This window comes from Cnephaeus nilssonii (genome assembly GCF_951640355.1).
Source record: "Cnephaeus nilssonii genome assembly, chromosome: 3".
Classification (NCBI taxonomy): domain Eukaryota; kingdom Metazoa; phylum Chordata; class Mammalia; order Chiroptera; family Vespertilionidae; genus Cnephaeus; species Cnephaeus nilssonii.
In genome coordinates, this window is record NC_137074.1 from 6205548 (window position 1) to 6225019 (window position 19472).

At 53.9% G+C, this 19472-nt stretch overlaps 1 protein-coding gene across 1 annotated transcript in view; it reads left to right on the forward strand.

The window, feature by feature from the left end:
• The first annotated feature begins 7001 nt into the window (after positions 1–7001).
• The window catches only part of BACE2 (beta-secretase 2), a 74757-nt gene continuing 62286 nt past the window's right edge, over positions 7002–19472 (forward strand). Inside the window, exon 1 of the mRNA XM_079766695.1 lies at positions 7002–7788. Coding sequence (XP_079622821.1) covers positions 7489–7788 — 300 coding nt within the window. The 5' untranslated portion in view covers positions 7002–7488. The remainder of the gene's footprint in view (positions 7789–19472) is intronic.

Below are 19472 nucleotides of genomic sequence, written 5' to 3' on the forward strand. Positions count from 1 at the left end.
TCTCTCCTGCAGGTGGGAATCTTAGGGCGGGTCTCAGGGGAGGGTTTCACTACAATATTCAACAGTTTCCCAGATGTGCTTGCTCTTTCAGGGTCCAGGTCTCCACTGATTGGCTGGCTGGCACCAGGGCAGGGGGTCCTTCGTCAATGCAGCTGGTCCTGGGGCAGCCATGGTGTCGCTGGTCTGGTTTTGCTGCTTTTCTGGGCCTGGAGCTGACATACAACCGAGGCCTGGATGTTATCTTCCGGGAGGAAAGGTCAGGGGTCTAACCCACATAAATATGCCAGGGGAGGGAAGGCCACCCTGGGGCGAGGTCCTTGTTTCCCAGTTTCCCCCCTTGTTAAGCACCCGCACCCAGGGCTTTCTGCCCTCGGCCCATCGTACTTGCTCTGCTCATGTCTGTCTAACTGCCTATAACAGTACCAAGCTCTGGAATGGGGTAAACAGGAAGGACGACATGCAGATCAGCACCCCCAAATCCCAATATACATCCCCAGTGGCCAGGCCTGTTACCGGAGCAATATGGATACGGGGGTGCCGTCCGTAGGGTCTCCTGGCCTGTTGTGCATGAGGAATTCACATCAGCATGAAAACTCCAAAGGCATGGAGGCCACATTGAGTAGAGATGACATTTTGGATCAAGGAGAAATGGTGGGAGGGAGCAGGGTCTTAGATTTCAGAAGTGAACCGAGGGGTTTACAGGTGTTTGGGGAAGAGCAGAGCACACGTGGCAGGAAAATTCCTGCTGGGCAACCCAGAAACCATGGGACACGGGCGTGGGGTGGGCCACGGCTCTGCTTATAGTCTTCCTGTCAAGTCCAGTGCCAAGGTGATTATGCTAAGGTTCCCTTCCTGAAGCAGGTTTTCTACCTGAACCTCTTAGGCAGGAAAGGGGGAGGGTCAAGAGTCTTTCTTTCATATATATATATATATATATATATATATATATATATATATATATATATATATATATTAGAGGCCTGGTGCATGAATTGGTGCATGGGTGGGTCTGGCCAGGGGGAGGGGACATGGGTGGTTGGCCTGCCTGCCTGCTGGTCAAACTCCTGGTCGAGGGGACAATTTGCATATTAGCCTTTTATTATATAGGATATACACTGAGTGGCCAAATTATTATGCCTTCAGAGATCATAATAATCTGGCCACTCAGTGTATATCTTGTTTCATCTTTCACTTATCTTATTTTTAAAACTGATTTGTTATTGATTTTTTTTTTTTTTTAGAGAGAGAGAGAGAGAGAGAGAGAGGGAGAGAAACATCAATGTTTCGAACCCACAACCTGGGTATGTGCAATGGGGAATGGAACCCACTACCTTTTGATGTATGGGACCACACTCGAACCAACTGAGCCACAGCGGCCAGGGCTGAGTATTTTGTTTCTTAATAACTGGCTTAAATATCAATATCCCCAAAAGCACAGGTTTTTTTGGAGGCAGTGGGGGCTATGGCAAAACTTTGGTTCCCATCATCTGCAAACTTAAGGCTCAGCTCTCATTTTGCATTTTTCTCTTCATTGTTAACACAGTGTCTGAGACACAGGAATAGTCATATGTTGTCAATGACTTAACACGCAAGAAACCAAAGAAAGATAGTACAAAACAGCGGTTTTTCCAAGGGGGGTTTTAGTTCAAACTATTTTTTTTTAAATATGTTCTTATTGATTTCAGAGAGATGAAGGGAGAGAGAGAAAGCGATAGAAATATCAATGAGAGAGAAACATCCATTGGCTGTATGCCCCTATGCCCCTACTGGGGATAGCCCACAACCCTAGCATGTGTCCTGACCTCCTGGCATCGAATCGATGACCTCATGAGACTATGCTCAACCAACTGAGCCACATCGGCCAGAGCAGTTCAAACCATATATGTGTGTGTGTGTGTGTGTGTGTGTGTGTGTGTGTGTGTGTATATATCCTCTCTAATAAAATGGTAATATGCAAATTAACCATCACTCTGCTACATAAGCCATGCCCACCAGCCAAGCCATGCCCACCAGCCAATCAGGGCGAGTATGCAAATTAACCCCAATCCAAGATGGCTACAGCCACAGAGAGCAAGGTTTCCCAGGTAACAGAGGAAGCCAAGCTTTCCATAGCCGTTGTAGGCCTAAGCCTCCACTCAAGCTACAAAGTTTCAATTATAGAAGGTAAACAAATTCAAACAAATGGCGGCAGAATGGAGCTTGAGAGAGCAGGCCAGGGTTGCCGGCGGCAACAGGGGAAGCAAAGCTTTCTGCACACCCTGGCTGGGCTCAGGCCTCTGCTTAAGGCTACAAAGTTTCAATTGTAGAAGGTGAATTAACTGCCACAGAAATGGCTGCCACCCCAGGCTACAAAGTTTCAACTGTAGAAGGAAAATAAATTCCAGATACCAGGGCCTCCCCTTGGGTTGCCAGGGGGCGTGGCTGGCCTGCAAACCACCACAGGCCCCTCGCTCAGGCTGCCCCACGCCCCAAGGGAACCCCCACCCTTATCTGTGACACCCTTTAGGGCAAACCAGCTGGCCCCCACCCGTGCACCAGGCCTCTATCCTATCTAATAAAAGAGTAATATACAGATTGATCATCACTGCAACACACAATATAGCTGCCCCCATGTGGTCAAAGATCCTGCCCCCATGTGGACACAGATGGCCACTACAAGATGGCCAGCAGGGGAGGGCAGTTGGGAGGCACCCGGCCTGCAAGGGAGGGCAGTTGTGAGGGACCAGGCCTGCAAGGGAGGGCAGTTGAGAGGGACCAGGCTTGCAAGGGAGGGCAGTTGGAGGTGATCAACCCTGCAGGAGAGGGCAGTTAGGGGTGACCAGGCTGGCAGAGGAGGGAAGTTGGGGGCAAACAGGCTGGCAGGGGAGCAGTTAAGCATCAACTAGGCTGGCAGCGGAGTGGTTAGGGGGTGATCAGGCTGGCAGGCAGAGTGGTTAGGGGCAATCAGGAAGGCAGGCAGGCAAGCAGTTGGGAGCCAGCAGTCCTGGATTGTGAGAGGGATGTCCGACTGCCCGTTTAGGCCCGATCCCACCAGGATCGGGCCTAAACGGGCAGTCGGACATCCCTCCAGGAGTCCCAGATTGGAGAGGGTACAGGCTGGGCTGAGGGACAACCCCCCGCCGTGCACGAATTTCGTGCACCAGGCTTCTAGTATATATATATAAAGCCAAGCAACTGGAGCCACTGAAATGACCGTAACAACCAGTCGCTATGATGCGCACTGCAGCTGGCCAACCTCCTGCGGTCTTTCCCCGGTCCCACAAGCCCCCATAGCCCCATCGGGCTGGGCCCTGGGCTGGGACAGGAAACCGGGGGTGGGTGCAGCCCCCTTTCCCAGGGGGGCCAAGGGCCAATCTCCCTCGACCCCTCCCCCCAGCCGGCAAACCTCCTGCACTCCCTCCCCCAGCCAGCAGGCCCCATCCCTCCCCCTGGCGGTGGTGAGGGAAGGAGGAGTGGGGGGATGCAGGGAACCCCACGGTGGCGGGGCACCAAGGGTGGTATTGGTGTCTGGGATCCGTTCCTTCCGCACCTGGCCCAGCGATTGTCGCCACCTCTCCCGACCTCACCAAGGCCTTTGGGCCCCAAACAGCCCACCCCAATTGGCCTGGCCCCAATTGGCCCTGATCACAAGCCAGGCCTAAGGACCCCATCTGTGCATGAATTTCATGCACTGGGCCACTAGTTTTTATGATAATACTAAAATGTTACTTTCATCTTCCATGCTCAGTCTCTCCTGCATGTTGGGTAGAATTTTCCACAAGTTTCTTAACAGACTGAATGCAGGACATAGGAGAATCTAGCTGCCTTCTACTAACGCCAGATAGAGGTTTGCAAAAAACTATAAAAAAAGTAATTCTTCTCACTAGTTTTTAAAGTATAGTTCTAATTAAAATGTTACTTCTGTTGCTGTGCAATGGGTTTATTATTAAATGAGTGGTTACATATTGTTAAAATTTCTCCGTTTTATTTCCTAATTTGGTAACTATTGATAGATGCCATCCCCATAAACAACAGCTCTTTGGGGTCCTCAGTTCTTGAGAGTATAAAGGGGCCCTGAGAACCCAAAGTTTGAGGAGGGCTGGTGCAACAGGGAGCCAAAGCTTTTTTTTTTTTCCTTTTTTTTTTTTTCCTAATATATTTTATTGACTTTTTACAGAGAGGAAGGGAAAGGGATAGAGAGTTAGAAACATCGATGAGAAAGAAACATCAATCAGCTGCCTCCTGCACACCCTCTACTGGGGATGTGCCCGCAACCAAGGTACATGCCCTTGACCGGAATCGAACCTGGGACCCTTCAGTCCGCAGGCCGACGCTCTATCCACTGAGCCAAACCGGTTAGTACGGGAGCCAAAGCTTTTGGTCACAGTAGCCAGAGCCAGTGAACACCAACCAGCGGTGAGAACAGTCTCTGTGGCCAAGCACCTCCGGTTTCTGGGAGAAACGCCTGGTTAGCTCCGTGGGCTGGAGGGGGACCCTTTCTCACCTTTGGGGATGTGCTTAGTGACCACCCTGGCTCTTTGCCAGGAGGGAGGGCCCATCTCACTCCAGGCTCTGGTTTCCCTGCGTGGACCAAGGAAGTGGTGGCTGCCAATGTAGGTGGGCACAAAGGCTGGGGGGGGGGGGGAGAAAGGGGGGAGGAGGAGAGGGGAGGGGAAACCTATAGGAGCAGTGCGGGGGAATAGGCCAGCTGAAGATGTGTATGTGTGTGGGGGATGCTATCAGGGAGTGAGGGTTCACTTCTCCTCCCTCTCCCTGCATGGCTCCCCAATACTATAGGAGGGGGCTTCCTTCTTAGAGAAGTGCTTCCAGAATGACAGGAAGGAAAACCCATGTTACCCCATGTAGGAATCCCTTTCCATGTCCCGCGTGGTCCAGGGTTCCGGTTCAGGGTTCGGGTTCTGGAGAAGGGCCGCACACAAATGAAAGGAGACTTTAAGAAATACAATTTGGCGAAATGGGGGGCCCGGCGGTAGTCCAACTCTAGCGGGAGAACTACTCCCTGCTCTGGCCCTGCCATCCCTTTTATTGAGGTTTTGGGGGAAAACATCTTAGGCAAGATAAACAGAAACTTACATGTAGCCCTTAGGCAGGAAAGAACAGAAACTTACATGGGACAAACAAAGGTGGAGGCTGCTTCAGCTAACAATATCTCAACTAAAGGGTGAGTGGTTAGAGCAATTAAGGTTGTTGACCAGCCTTCCTGGCTCCCTGTCAACATCTTTTAGTGAAACTGATTTGTTTCCGGCAACCCCACAAGAGGACGGCCACATGTGACTGCCATTAAAATACCTGGAAAGAAAATCATTGTTCCCTAAACCCCGCCGGCCAGCACCGGGGGATCCAGAACGCTAAGAGCCCACCAAGGGGCCGGGTGTGGGGGCGGTCACTCCTGCCGCAGCATTTTCTGAGGAGCCAGCTCTGCCATCCATTGCGGCTGCAGACGCTAGGTCTCTAAGGCACCAGCGTATCTGCCAACCGAACTAGCCCTCTTCAGATTAAAAGCTCACACACACACTAGATGGAGCCAGGAGTTTCATGAAGGACAAGCCTTAATTAGACTTGATTTTTAAAAATTTCCCTTGTGGTTCTTAATTGGAGAGAGCAAATGTCTCCGGTGTTGAACGTACCCATCGCGTAGCCCGTGTCCATGTCCTTAATGCATTCCACGTGCTTCTGTAAGGTTCCCTTCTGAGAGCTGTCGGAATGGCCGTTCAACGCCCCCAAGACTGGACACGGAGGCGTATAACAACTTTTTAAAAATTACACCTCCTCCACAACCTTGATTTTGAAATGAGAATATATGAATGTAATCGCTCGGAATAAGTATGCAGATTTATGGAGAATCGCAATTTCGGTTTTATCCAGGGACCCAACTAGGCCTCTCTTCGTGTGCCTGGGCGTTTGTTAAAGTTGGGGATGTAGTTTGGGGGAAATGGGGTGTAGAGTTAAAGTCATCTAAAAAGCAATACCGTGAAGCTCCCTGGAAGAGCCACAGCTGATTCTAACATGGAGAAGACAGGGATAAAAGTCAAATCTTGAGTAGAAGTCGCTGGAAATTGCAGCGAGGAGGGAAGGTGGGCGCCAACCACCCCAGTGTGTGAGGATGGACTTTGTTTTCCTTTAAAACACCTAACACAATTCAGCTGTTGGAGGTAGATTTTTCTACTCCTTGTTTCGGCAGAAATCGATGGACTTAGGCTGTGTAACTGTCCTCTCTGCGTTTAGTTGCTAAAATCAAATAACCCTCATTGCTTGAATTACTACACATATTTCTGCGGTCCCGGGGTCTACAGCCAAGCAAGTGTGAATGAGAGAATCCGCCGCCTGGAGCGGCTGGGGGCGGGTGTGGGGGTCGTGCGGGTGCAGAGGGACTCGGCGGCCCCGGGTTTGGATGGTGGGATGGTGTCAGCAACTTGCCAGGTGGACTCAGGGCGTCCTGCAGGCGGTGAGCAGGCGGCTCCCGGCAGCATCAAATCTGCATCGCTGAGGAACATGGGGCGGAGAAGTCCAGGGTCAAGGCCAGTTTCGGGCACCCCCTCCCCCAGCGGGAAACGGGGGGCGCCAGGGAGGACGGAGGCTCTGGCTGCAGCGAGAGCAGCCAGGCCCTTCCCCCCATCCCGGGTTCCCAGGATTTCCATGGAGAAGTCTCCCCAGCTCTCGCGTCCTCGCCGGCCACCCCGCCAGACCTCGATCCGACCCCTTCAACATCGCTGAGGCCGCAGTGGGGCGGAGGGAGGGGAGTGGGCAGGAGTGGGGGCCGGGGGCTGGGGTCGGCGCCCGGGAGATGCCCCGGGGAGCGGCCAGACCTCGGTGGGCTGGAGGGCGGCCCTGATGCACTTGGCGAGGGGAGGCGCAGACTCGCTGACTCCGCAATGCTCACGGCTCCTTCCCGACTCCCCGCTCTCCTCTCGGATCCGGGTCACCCCTGCAGCCCCGCCCCTGCGGGGCCCGAGGACACCGGCGGGGCGCCCTCGCGCGCGGGGCCCCCGGGGGTTCAACTCAGGCCCTCGCTTCCCCTTTAAGGGTTCCCGAAACTTTCCCCCTGGTATCAGAGGAGCCTCGTCACATCCGTTGGCCGTGGCCGCCGGGGCGCGTTCCGAGGAAGTTCGGGACACGAGTTTCCCCGGGGAAGAGGCGCGGCCCGAGCCCGGCCAGTGCGGGCAGGGCCGGCCGGCGGACCTCAGCGGACCCCCGCGCCGCGCTGCGACCTTGGCCGCGCGGGAGGGCCCGGCCCTTGCGGGGCAGCCACCGCCCGCCAGAGGGGGCAGCGGCGACCAACTTGCTCAACTTGGCGGCTCGGCGCCTCCTCCTCCTCCCCAGCCTCCTCCCCCGGCCCTCCTCCCATCCGCCGCCGCCGCCGCCGCCGGCCCGGGGCGCGCCCAGCCCTTCCCCGCAGCCCCGCGCAGCGCCCAGTCGAACCGCACGCAGAGTCGCCGGGCGGGACAGGACGGGCCGGGTCGGGCGCGTCCCCCGGGCCCCGCCGCCGGCATGGGCGCGCTGGCCCGGGCGCTGCTGTGGCCGCTGCTGGCCCAGTGGCTGCTGCGCGCCGCCCCGGCGCTGGCCGCGGCGCCGTTCACACTGCCCCTCCGCGTGGCCGCAGCCACCGGCCGCGGGGTTGCGCCTACCCCCGGGCCCGGGCCCCCCGCCGTGCCCCGCGCCGACGGCCTCGCTTTCGCCCTGGAGCCGGCCGGGGGCGCGGCCAACTTCTTGGCCATGGTGGACAACCTGCAGGGGGACTCTGGCCGCGGCTACTACCTGGAGGTGCTGATCGGGACCCCCCCGCAGAAGGTAGGTCTGCGGGCGCTCGCCCGTCCCCCCGGACCGACATCCCCGCCAACCCTGCAGTCCTCAGGCTGTAGCCGCGGGATCTGGGGGGCTCGTGACCCCAAGGCTGGCTGCGGTGGGGGGTGGAGGTGGGGGGTGCGCCGGGCTCCCCTGGGCCAGAGCGGGTCGCGCGCCCCCGGAGCGGGTGCAGCCCTGCCGGGGCGCAGCCAGGGGCGTGTGCACGTGTTTCCGAACTTGTTCCTTCCCCGCTCCGTTCGGCGGGGCAGCGAGGGGAGACCTGTAACTTCCATCAGGAAATTCCTTCTGGCGGCTACGCCCCCTTCCCGCCCGGAGACGGTGCCGGGGCCTCGGGCGCGAAGCTGTTATTGGGGGAAGCACTTTGTGTTACTATTTACACCCCACCCTCCCCGCGCGTCTCTCTGCTAAGGCGGCAGGTGGCCGGCTCCGGCGGCGCGGGGTGCTCGGAGCGGGGGTTGTGCGTGCGCCCCGCGGGAAGCTGCCTGGTCCCGGGGGGGGGCGAACTGTCTGCGGGGCGAGCCGCGTCCCCTCCGCGCCGCTTCCCTCTCCCCGAGGCGGCGGCTCTGCTCCCTGGGCTCCTTCAGCCGCCCAGCCCCTCTGCTCGGACCCCAGGGTCTGCACACGCGGTGCGAAGTGTTAATGCAGCCCAGCTGCTGGGGAAACAGACCGGCTGAGCTAGGCTTTCGGGGACCGAGTGGCCTCCCGGTAACAGAGGAACATCAAACAGCTTTCTTTTTCTCCTTCTCAGAAGGATTTTCACTCATCAGCACTTTTTGGAGCAAGAAATAACTGTCCCCAGGCTCGGTCATCTTAAGAAAAACAACATCCCAGGAATCGATTGGGCCCTCCCCTTCCTTCCTAATCAAAGTGTGATTTGAAGTCAGATGTTTCTTATCAGTAGGATACGTTGTCTGAAGATACTTTATATTTACTTCTAACATTGTCATTTGGGTTTTAATTCAGCGGTGATTCCTCCATAAATAGAACAGGCTCATGACTTTGGTGTAATTCTAATTAAATTATTCAAGACTTTCTTAAGAGAAACGGCGTGCCATGCTAATGCTTTTTAAAAAAGAAACTACTGAATAACTTCCATACTTGTTTAACTCGTCTTTTAAAAAAACCTTCAAAAATGGATTCTGCTCAAAACTTTGATGCTAGTTCCTCTCATTTGAGTGTTGTCTCTGCCGTCTCCAGGGTGGCTGGAGGCTGGAGGCTGGAGGCTGGAGGGATGCCGTTCAGGGAGTGGGAGGGAGTCAGCTGAGGAGGCTTAAGGGACCACAAGACGCTGGTGCTGGTGAGATCCACGTGAAAACATGTGCCGGGTGGTGAGAGCCTTGTACGTTTCTGTCTCACAAGATCTCACGCGGTATTGAGGATGGACGTCTGTGTGGCCGAAGGACAGCCTTGGGGAACAGGCCCTAAATGCCTCTCCATTGGGAAAAGGCGTGGCTTGATGAAGAACTGGTGTTTATTTTCGAGCAGGTGGGAATTCTCTCTACTGAAGCCAAGCAGATTTCGGGGGGTAAATGGGTCCTGATGCCCGTCTCCCTCCAGAGAAGAGGGGAAGGGAAAAAGCCTAAGGAAGAACTAAAACATATTTCTCACCTGGCTGGCGTGGCTCAGTGGTTGAGCATCGAATTGGTCACAGTTCGATTCCTGGTCAGGGCACATGCCCAGGTTGTGGGTTCGATCCCCAAAGTGGGGTATGCAAGAGGCAGCCGATCAATGCTTCTCTCTCATCGATTGATGTTTCTATCTCTCTCTCCCTCTCCCTTCCTCTGTGAAATCAATAAAAAATATATTAAAAAATAAGATAAAAATAAAAATATTTCTCTTGGGCTCCCAAAAACAAATAAAAAATATTCCATAAATAATAGCTTGTCTTTATTAATCAATAATCTTTGCTTTAAAATGAGAAAGTTTAAGTTACAGGAATGTATTGAGTACCTAATGCTCATCATATCTTCACCTAGGCCAAGGAAGAAGTTTATTCAAGGTTATTTCTCAGAGAAACGTTAGCATGTTTCCAGGGAAGGCTGTTTTTAACAATCTACGTGTAACTTTTACATTTGACAGGAAATGAAATATTCCGTGCCTCTTTCCTGGCCTGATTTAGTAATAAGCTGCTTTATAGCAGATCTGTGTGTGTGATCTTTGCAAATGCCTCCTGTGAACTCTCCGGTGGTAGTGACAAGTGCATTAGGATTGCTTTTTCCCAGTCTCCCCTGCGGTGCCTGACCCCCAGCAGGTGTTCGCAGCAGGTTAGCGGGGCCGCAGCCAGCCGTGGGGTGACTTCTGAACCCGGAGTGAGCCTTCCTGCTCTCTTCGTGGCCAAGACTCATGATTTATATTCCCTGCGGGTTCTCTGGAGCCTAAAACTTGCTTAGGTGGAGAGAAAAAATGGAATTGTAAATTCAAGCGGTAAACAGCCAAGAGTTTTTGGAGAATTAAGTAATAGTCATAGACGGTGTGAAGGGCTCCCCTCCGGCCAGCACGGTGCCGTGGTGTGTGTGTGTGTGTGTGTGTGTGTGTCCGTCCGTCCGTCCCAGGGGAGCCTGGAAACCACCTCACGGTTCTCATCCCTGTCCAGGAGGTGGGAAGACTGGGGCTTGGAGAGGCTGAATGACTTGCCCAGGGCAACAGGACAAGGAAGCAGGAGAAGCAGAAATTGAACCAGGGGCCGGATTCCAGAACCCAAGTTCTGAACCGCCAGGCAGCACCTGCTCCCTTGCCTTCCTGCCTCATGGCTTCTTTTCTCTGCATTTTGGCTTCAAAGATCCCTGGACCGTACCCCCCCCCCCCAAGGTGTTAGGGACTTAACATGCAACCAAACCTGCACTCTCCCACTCCCCCATCTCTTCCTCTTCCTTCTGGGCTTAATGAATAGTTGGAATGGGAGAGAAGATTCAACAGGAACAAGAGCTCATCCCCGCCCCTCCGCCCCCCCCAGAAAAACCAGCTGTTGGACATGGGCTGGTTCCCTGAACGCTTTAATCAGGAACCGGGGCTCCTTGTTCTGCCTGACACTCTTCACGGCATCACAGGGACCTGCCCAGCAGCCCCGGGAGCGCAGGCCCGCGTTGGCATGGAGATGAGAGCGGGGTGTTTGTGACCATTATGTGACTTCTGACGGTAGAGAACCCGCCTCTGCTTGAACCGGGCCGTGTGGTCTTATTAATGATAATAATGGTGTCCTAAAGTGATTATAATTACAGCAATTTCTATGATAAAAAAAAAGGACTTTCATGCTAACACAGTAAATCCAACGGAAGGTGCTAAAGGTCTGCATCGCTATACCTGGTAATGGCTTTGAAAAGTCTTCAGGGGTTTCTGTTGAAAGACTCCTGTCATCTCCGCTAATATGGGTAAAACAGGCAGCACAATGATTTTCATAGTTAAACATCTGAATGTAAGAAAAGAAGCCAGATTATTTGGGGGACTCGCATTTTAATCATGGTGCATTGGCTTGATTATTACTTAGCACGCAATTTTTGGGGAAGGATTTGAACTGAAAATACGAACCAAGCCTATGCCATTGAGGAGGAAGGCACCCATTGTCCTCAGATGGCATTAAGCTCCCTGCCAGCGAGGCTGAGAAACAGGAAGGCGGTGGCCAGCAAGAAGAGATGGGATAGGACAAACCGAGAAGGTAAACAATTGAAGGAAAAAGAAAAGATTACCGGGGTTAAAAGAACAAGAAAGTCAGAGCTAGGGTCTCGGTGGCTTCTGAGCTGGAGACAGAATTCAGCATCGGTGGCCCTGCTAGGAAGAACTGCAAAGGCCCACGCAAGACATCGGCGCAATCGCCGGGGAGGCACAGTCTGAGAAGCCGTTCACCACCCGCCCATGGACTGCCAACCTTTACTTCAGGCGGATTGCGTGCTGGGCACCATGCTGGGTGTTCTGCACAGGGCGCCTCATCTAATCCTCGCAACAGCCCTTGAAGTATGTGCAGTTATGTGACTTCCTTGTCAGCTGGGGAGGTCAACTACTTTGTCCAAGGCCACACTGGCGAGTGGCAGAGCCGGGGGAGCAACCGGGTCCGCCCGGTCCACAGTCCGAGCCCCGCACCACTGCTCCTGCTGTGCACGTGGGCTTTTTAAATAACCACCTCGCCCAGCTGGCATGGCCCAGTGGTTGAGCATCGACCTATGAACCAGGAGGTCACGGTTCGAGTCCCAGTCAGGGCACATGCCTGGATTGTGGGCTGGATCCCCAGTGTGGGGCGTGCAGGAGGCAGCCGGTTGATGATTCTCTCTCACCACTGACGTTTCTGTCTCTTTCTCTTCTTCTTCCTTCCTCTCTGAAGTCAATAAAAATATATTTTTTTTAAATAAATAACCAACCACCCTCAGACACACCTTTCTCCTCAAGTTCATCCTCCCACCATACCCTGCGCTTTCTTGACTTCTGTCTGGTTCCCTTTGCTGTGGGATGTGGGTGTAGTGGGAAGTGTCCTGGGGCCCTTGACGCTGGTAGCATTGCACACAAGGTCACAGGCAGGTGATCAGCCTCCCCGCGTTCTCCTTTTCTCATTAGTTAATGATCTTTGAGTTTTTCTTTTCCTGAGGCTGCTGCAATAAATTATCACAAACTAGGTGACTTAATAGAAATGTGTTTTCTCACAGGTCCCGAGGCCAGAAGTTCAAAATCAGGGTGTGGGCAGGGCCTGCTCCCTCCCCGGGCTCCTGCGGCCTGGCTTTCCTTGGCTCTTCACTGCATGACTCCGATCTCCGCTTCCATCCTCACATGACACTCTCCCTGCCGGGTGTGTGTGTGCGTGTGTGTGTGTGTGTGTGTGTGTGTCTCAGTCACTACGCTGGGGCCCACCCCGATCCATTCTGACCTCGTCTTAGCTTGATGACATATGTAAGGATAGGTACCAGGGTTTAGAACGCCAACCTGTCTTTTTGGGGAGACACAGTGTAACACACAAGTTTGTTCTGAGTTTATTGTTCATGGATTTTTTTCTTTCTAACCCGTCTCTTAATTGCCAATAACTTTGACTTGGAATTCACATATTGTTTTTATTGAAGGTAGTAGCATTGCCATCACATGGAGCCTGTGACAAGATCGTGCCCTGGGGGACAGTCAGGTGGCAGAACGAGGGCCGATTTTAGATTTTTTAAAAATATATAGTTTTTATTGCTTTCGGAGAGGAAGGGAGAGGGAGATAGAAACATTAATGATGAGAGAGAATCACTGATCGGCTGCCTCCTGCACACCCCACACTGGGGACTGAGCCCAAAACCAGGAATCAAACTGTGACCTCCTGGTTCATAGGTTGACGCTCAACCACGGAACCACGCTGGAAAGGCAGATTTTAGATCCTTTCCTGTATTTCCGTGTCCGTTTCCTCACTAGAGAGTAACTGCTTACAAAGTTAAAAGAATCTCCCATCTTATCGCACTAATCCTGGAGTTGCTGGAGTTACGCTGTAATGTGGGAAAAGCCCGCTCTACCAGGCCCCTGGCATTTACATGCCTGTGACAAACAGGTTCTCATGTTCCCAACCACACAGATGAAGAAAGGCTTGGAAGCTCGTATTCCATGGTTGGAAGACTGGGAGTCATCTGTCACCCCGTTCAAATCAGATACATTTGATATGAAAGACACACCTTTCTCCTCAAGTTCATCCTCCCACCCTCCCCGGCGCTTTCTGGACTTCTGTCTGGCTTCCTTTGCTGCAGGAAGCTGGGCTTGGCCGCCTCTGGGCTTCCTGTTCCCCCCGGAACCACTGCCCATCCTTCTAACTAAAAACCAGAAGGGAAAGCGAGGCCCGCTGTCGTGGCAGCGATCGCTCCTCGTGGTGGTGCCCCGTTGGGCAGGACCTCAGGAGGGGACCTCAGAAGGGCGTTTCAGACACTGGATGGAGCAGGTCTAACCCTTGGGCCCTGGATTCAGCGCCCCCCTGGGCTGAGGGCGGGGCTGGCGGCTGCTGACTCTGGCCCCAGCCCCACGAAGAGCGCAGCAGGAGTAGGCGCCGAGTCCTGGGTGACAGTGAGCAAGGCGCCGTCCCTTCCACCTACGGGCTCCTTTTACTGCTAACAACAGGCCTCTGCTCCAGGCCATCTGCCGCAGCTTCCTCCTCACGCACTCTGAGCTGCTTGTCCAGCTGGACTCGATGTTGGCGCTGGGGCTCACTGTACGCTCGTGACAACAGATACCCCCTGGGAGACCCCGCACACCTGTGAGGCTGGTCCACCGTGGCCCCTGTGCCTTTGCGCATCCACATTTATGGGGGCGAGTTTGTGAGAGAGGGGGTGAGTCCCGCATTGCGGGCTGCTGTCCCGGGCTGCGGGGAATTGGTGTGTGATGCACAGTCGGCCTGCCTGCCAGTTGGCTCCCCTTTGCCCTCTCCTGGCCCAGATGGACCATTTGAGGTTTTGCCTATTGCTCCTCAATAAAAAAGGGTTGCTGTTTTGCTCTTGGAATTCGCAAAGAGGGGAAAATACTCTCCAGTGCTGAAATGGCCACATTAAGGGCACAGCACTCGTCGGTCCGGTGTTGAGTTAGTGCTTGCTCTGCAGCTCAGGTCCCGGGGCGGATGTTTGCAGGTGTTTATTGTACGGCACATCACATACCGGTGGCCGGAAGTACTCAGCCTCGGGCTGCCACTGTAGGAGGAGGATGGGGGCCGTCTGGAGAGTGAGGCCCGGTGCCCGGGGCCAGCTCCATCGTTCCAGGGAGCCGTGCAGGGCGGTGGGAAGCCCACTTCCATTTCATACTAAACAGAGTGGGAGATTTATACCTGGTCTCCTAGGGCAGTGGTCAGCAAACTGCGGCTCGCGAGCCACATGCGGCTCTTTGGCCCCTTGAGTTTTTAACAAAGGCCAGCTTAGGAGTACCCAAATTAAGTTAATAACAATGTACCTACCTATATAGTTTAAGTTTAAAAAATTTGGCTCTCAAAAGAAATTTCAATCGTTGTACTGTTGGTATGTGGCTCTGTTGACTAATGAGTTTGCCGACCACTGGCCTAGGGACAGCTTGCTGCTCCCACCACACACCTCCAGCCTCTCCCAAGCCAGCCGATACATGGCCTTATTAGCCGCGGACAGGGAAGCACTTCCACCGCCCACCCATGCAAACCCCTGCCTGATGCCAGCCCCTGGGCAGCCCCTGCAGAAGGTGGTGCCCTGGGGAGGGAAGGTGGAAGGCAGTGAGCGGAAACCTTTTCCTGAGAGCAGAGAGGGCGGGATAATCTGGCCGGGCCCTTGGCCAGGAGGGGACCGGTTGCTGGAACAGAAGCTGCTTTTGGAGAAGGTGGGCGAGGATGCCAGAAGCCTCGATGGGGCACCCAGAGCCCCACCCACCAGGTCAGCTACTCCTGGGGCGATTCGTAGGCTTTTCCCAATTGGACAGGCTCCTGTGTGGTTTGTGCCGTCATTTGGGGATTGGGTGTTCCGGGTGCTGATCCCAGGTCTGCTGCTTGCCAGGTGCTAGGTGTGGAGCACAAGTTCAGCCTCTCAGAGCCTCAGTTTCTGCTCCTGTAAGTCAGACGAGTTGACCAGAGGAGCTGAGATGCTGCAAACTCGAACACGCCACCGTCACGGTGCATGTTATTGGTGAGCGCTTTCCGCAGCGCTGATTTGTGTCCGCTGTAATGCAGCTAAGCTAAGCCCCGGGGTCTGTTCAGGTGCAGAACCTGCTCAGTGCCGGGGAGAGGGGAGGTGGATGGTGTTGGCGCTCAGCCGACCACAGTGGCAGAGCCTTCTCGAGCTGGTTAGGAATTCAGATTCCTGCGACCCCATCCAGACTTCCTGGGGGAGACCGGCTGCCCCGGGGCCCGAGAGTCTGCATTTTATGGTGCTCCCCTTAAGCCGCCCGGCCCAGCCCTTGGACACGATTTGGAGGCTACGAACGGCGCCAGGTGCTCCCCGGCTCCTGGTTTTCTGGGCGAAATGGGTGTGTTTCTTATCCTCTTAAACGCGGTTGTTGGGTTAACTGTCTCCTCTGCCCATTGGAAAGTCTCTGCCTCACGGAGACTGTGTTCCCGAAGCTCCCTCAAGTTGGCAGGTGGAACCTGGAGTGAGTTTTGTTCCGGGGAAGCGCTCGGAAGCCGGGCCGTTCAGTCTCTGTGCTGATGGCAGCCTTTCAGATTTCTAGTCTCCCGAGCAATAATTTGTAATTCAATAAACATGAATTCCTAGGGAAGCAAAAAGGAAAGAAAGACCTGCAGATAAAGCACCACTTCTTCAGCGATTAGATTCCGCAGACATCCCATCTCTCTTCTGCACGGGTCTCAGCGATTCTGGGGCTTCCTCCTATCCCTGTTCCCTTGCTGGGGGTTAGGACACCCCGTTGCCGATGTGTCGCTGTTTGTGGATTGGTGCCTTAGCAGAGCGCTTGGGGCTCTCAGAAGTGTTTGCTGGATGAGGGGCAGGACAAATGAGAAGCTGTTACGAATGGTGCCGGGAACAACTTTGTTGGGGCCTCCTCCCCTCAGCGGACAGGGTTAGTTTTGCTGAAGCCAGCGGGAACTGTGGTGGGCTTGGGTTCTGGGCTTCCCAGCCCTCTCGAGGGGGCCTGGGGCTAGAGCTTGCCCCCAGGGCTGGCCAGTGGTCTAACTCAGTGGTTCTCAACCCAGGAAAGTGTGCCCTCCAGGGGACTTGGCACTCGCCGGAGACAGTTTTGGTTGTTATAACTTGGGTGGTGCCATTGGCATCTAGTGGATAGAGGCCAGGGATGCTGCTCAGTGTCCTACACGTGCACACACACACACACACACTGGCATCTAGTGGATAGAGGCTAGGGATGCTGCTCAGCGTCCTACACACACAGAGATACACACACACACACACAAACACACACACACACACCTTGGCATCTAGTGGATAGAGGCCAGGGATGCTGCTCAGCATCCTACACTTGCGCGCGCATACAGACACACACACACACACACACACACACACACACACACACACGTTATAGGCAGTTAGATAGGACGATGTCTAGGCCTCGGTTGTATGTCAGCTCCAGGCCCAGAAGAGCAGCAAAACCAGACCAGTGATCCTGTGGCTGCCTCAGGACCAGGTGCATTGACTAAGGACCTCCCTGCCCTGGCACTGGCCAATCAGTGGAAACCAGGACCCTGAGAAGCTGATGAATATACTATTGAAAGCCTCCCATGAGACCTCCCCTCAGATTCCCACCTACAAGAGAGAGATAAATACACTGAGGACACAGGACCAGTGTGCACTCTACCCCAGGGGAGCACGCCTGTGCCATTCCTTCCCCCTCTCCTTTCCCACAGGCATGTGTCCCCTAACTTCTAAGGGGCCCATGAGACTTGCCAGCGGAGGAGCAATGGGCAGCGGCAGCTCATCCCAGGCTCACCCCCTGAACCCCTCTCCAAGGCCCCCTTTTCTCTGACTTCCCAGTGAGCCAAAGCAGCCCAGCCCAGGCTCTCCTGCTGCTTCTTCTACGCCCTTCCTTGTTTCACTGTCCTGAGTGTGATTTTTGCTGCGGCCAATAAATTCTTGCTGCTTGCCTGCACTTTGCTTCTTGATTGAAATCTTTCCTTCAAGAAGACAAGACCCAAGGTCTCATCATCTTGCCAGTAACACAACTACCTGCCCTCATCTCTACAGTCCGGTCTTTGCTTATCTATGTATATAAAGCCTTCTCTATATATAAAAGCCTCAGCGACCAGTATGACCAGTCAGCTGAATGACTGGTCACTATGACATGCACTAACCACCAGGGGGCAGATGCTCAACTCAGGAGCTGCCCCCTGGTGGTCAGTGTGCTCCCACAGCCAACCTCCCGCGGCCAGCCAACCTCCCGCAGTCCCTCCCCCTGGCCGGCCAACCTCCCGCAGTCCCTCCCTCCGGCCGGCCAGCCCCAGTTGGCCCCCATCGCTGGCCAGGCTGAGGGACCCCACCTGTGCACGAATTTGTGCACCGGGCCTCTAGTGTTTTATATAACACAACTCCCTATCAACAGTGCCAAGGGTGAGAAATCCTGGTAAGTCAACCCACCAACTCAGCTGGCCTGGGAGCAGCTGCCCAGAGCAGGGAGGGGAAGGTGTCTGTCAGAAGTATGCTGGTGAGGGGCAGCTGACACCTGTTGATCCCCGCCCCCATCTTTGCAGTCTGGTCTTGTCCTAGCATGATGTGCTTCTTGCCAGATACAGTCAGGCACATCAGGAATATTGAAAATCATCTCTAACTGGAGTGATAGGGTATTAAAGAGAAGGAATAATTTTTTTAATATATATTTTTATTGAATTTAGAGAGGAAGGGGGAGAGAGAGAGAGAAACATCAATGATGAGAATCATTGATCAGCTGCCTCCTGCACACCTCCTACTGGAGATGGAGCCCGAAACCTGGGCATGAACCCTTGACTGGAATCAAGCCTGGGACCTTTCAGTCCGCAGGCCAATGCTCTGTCCACTGAGCTAAACCAGCTAGGGTGAGAAGGAAGAATTTTGAACCAGACTCAAGGGATGAGCATGCTTTCATTTCTTCAGCATATTTTCGAAGCACCGACTGAATGCCAGGTCCCATTCTAAGCCTGGGAGGCAGCAGTCAACTAGACAAAGGTGTTTCTTGCTTCTGTGGAACCCGTGTGCTTGTTGGGAAGGCAGACTGTAAGACGGTAAACAGAATTTTAGACAAAGGCTATGAAGACAATACAAGCTGGTAATGCTGTGGATTTAAACAAACAAACAAGACCGCTTTAGAGAGGGTCGCTGAAGACCTTTCTGAGGAGGCATAGTTTGGGCTGTGAGAGCAGAAGAGAGGCTAACATTCAAGGAATAAAAAAAACGAATACCTTCTACCACGGAGTGCTTTTGAAAACATCATTGCAACCGAGGAACCGCAAACCGTTTTAAAGCTCTCCGTAGAACCTTCCTAAAGTGACCTAGGCTCCAGCTCCCCACGCCTCTGTGCCAGCCTGGGTGGGCCTCTCGTGGCCACGTGCACTTTGAACTCTTTTCTAGAAGAGAAAGATATGATATGTAGGCACCGAGCAAGACCACATGGTTGGGGTGGGAGGAGATTGTTTGAGGTTAAAAACAACCACAGAACCTCCCGTGATGGCGGAGTGCCCTGAACCTTGGACTTCTGAATGGCTAGTGCCCGCTGCCTACTAATCCTCCAGGTAGTCACCTGATCCTCCAGGTAGTCACCTGATCCTCCAAGTTCCTGATCCCACAAGTTCAATGGAGCCATAACTGCGTTTACCGAAGCGTGGCTCCCGTATGTTTTATATGCATAAGGCTTGATCACCGAACAGCTTGTGGATGTTTTATATAACATCAATTCTTAAGTACATACACATTTCAAAAATATATATGAAATATTTTTCATCGTCCTTCGATCAGTAAAGCAAGTAGTACATTTAGGATGTTAACCATGAGGGACACAGGCAATCAACTTCCATTTGCCCACCTTCCTGCTCACTCCGCCCAAACGAAAGGCTGTGCGCTGGGCTGTTTACAGAAGGTGGGGTCCCTGTGTACCCAAGGACGGTCCTCGCCTCTCCTCCACGTCCAGCTGACAACTCCCTGGGGCTGCTCCTCTCTCGTCTCTCTCAACACATACCTCATTGTGCTGGGTTTCTGACCCGTGAGGCTGGCCAGAGAAACTCCCAATATTTGTGTTCAGGCCTCAGGGAAGACAAAGACCTGCGACACCTTAACTAGGCCTCCTGTTCC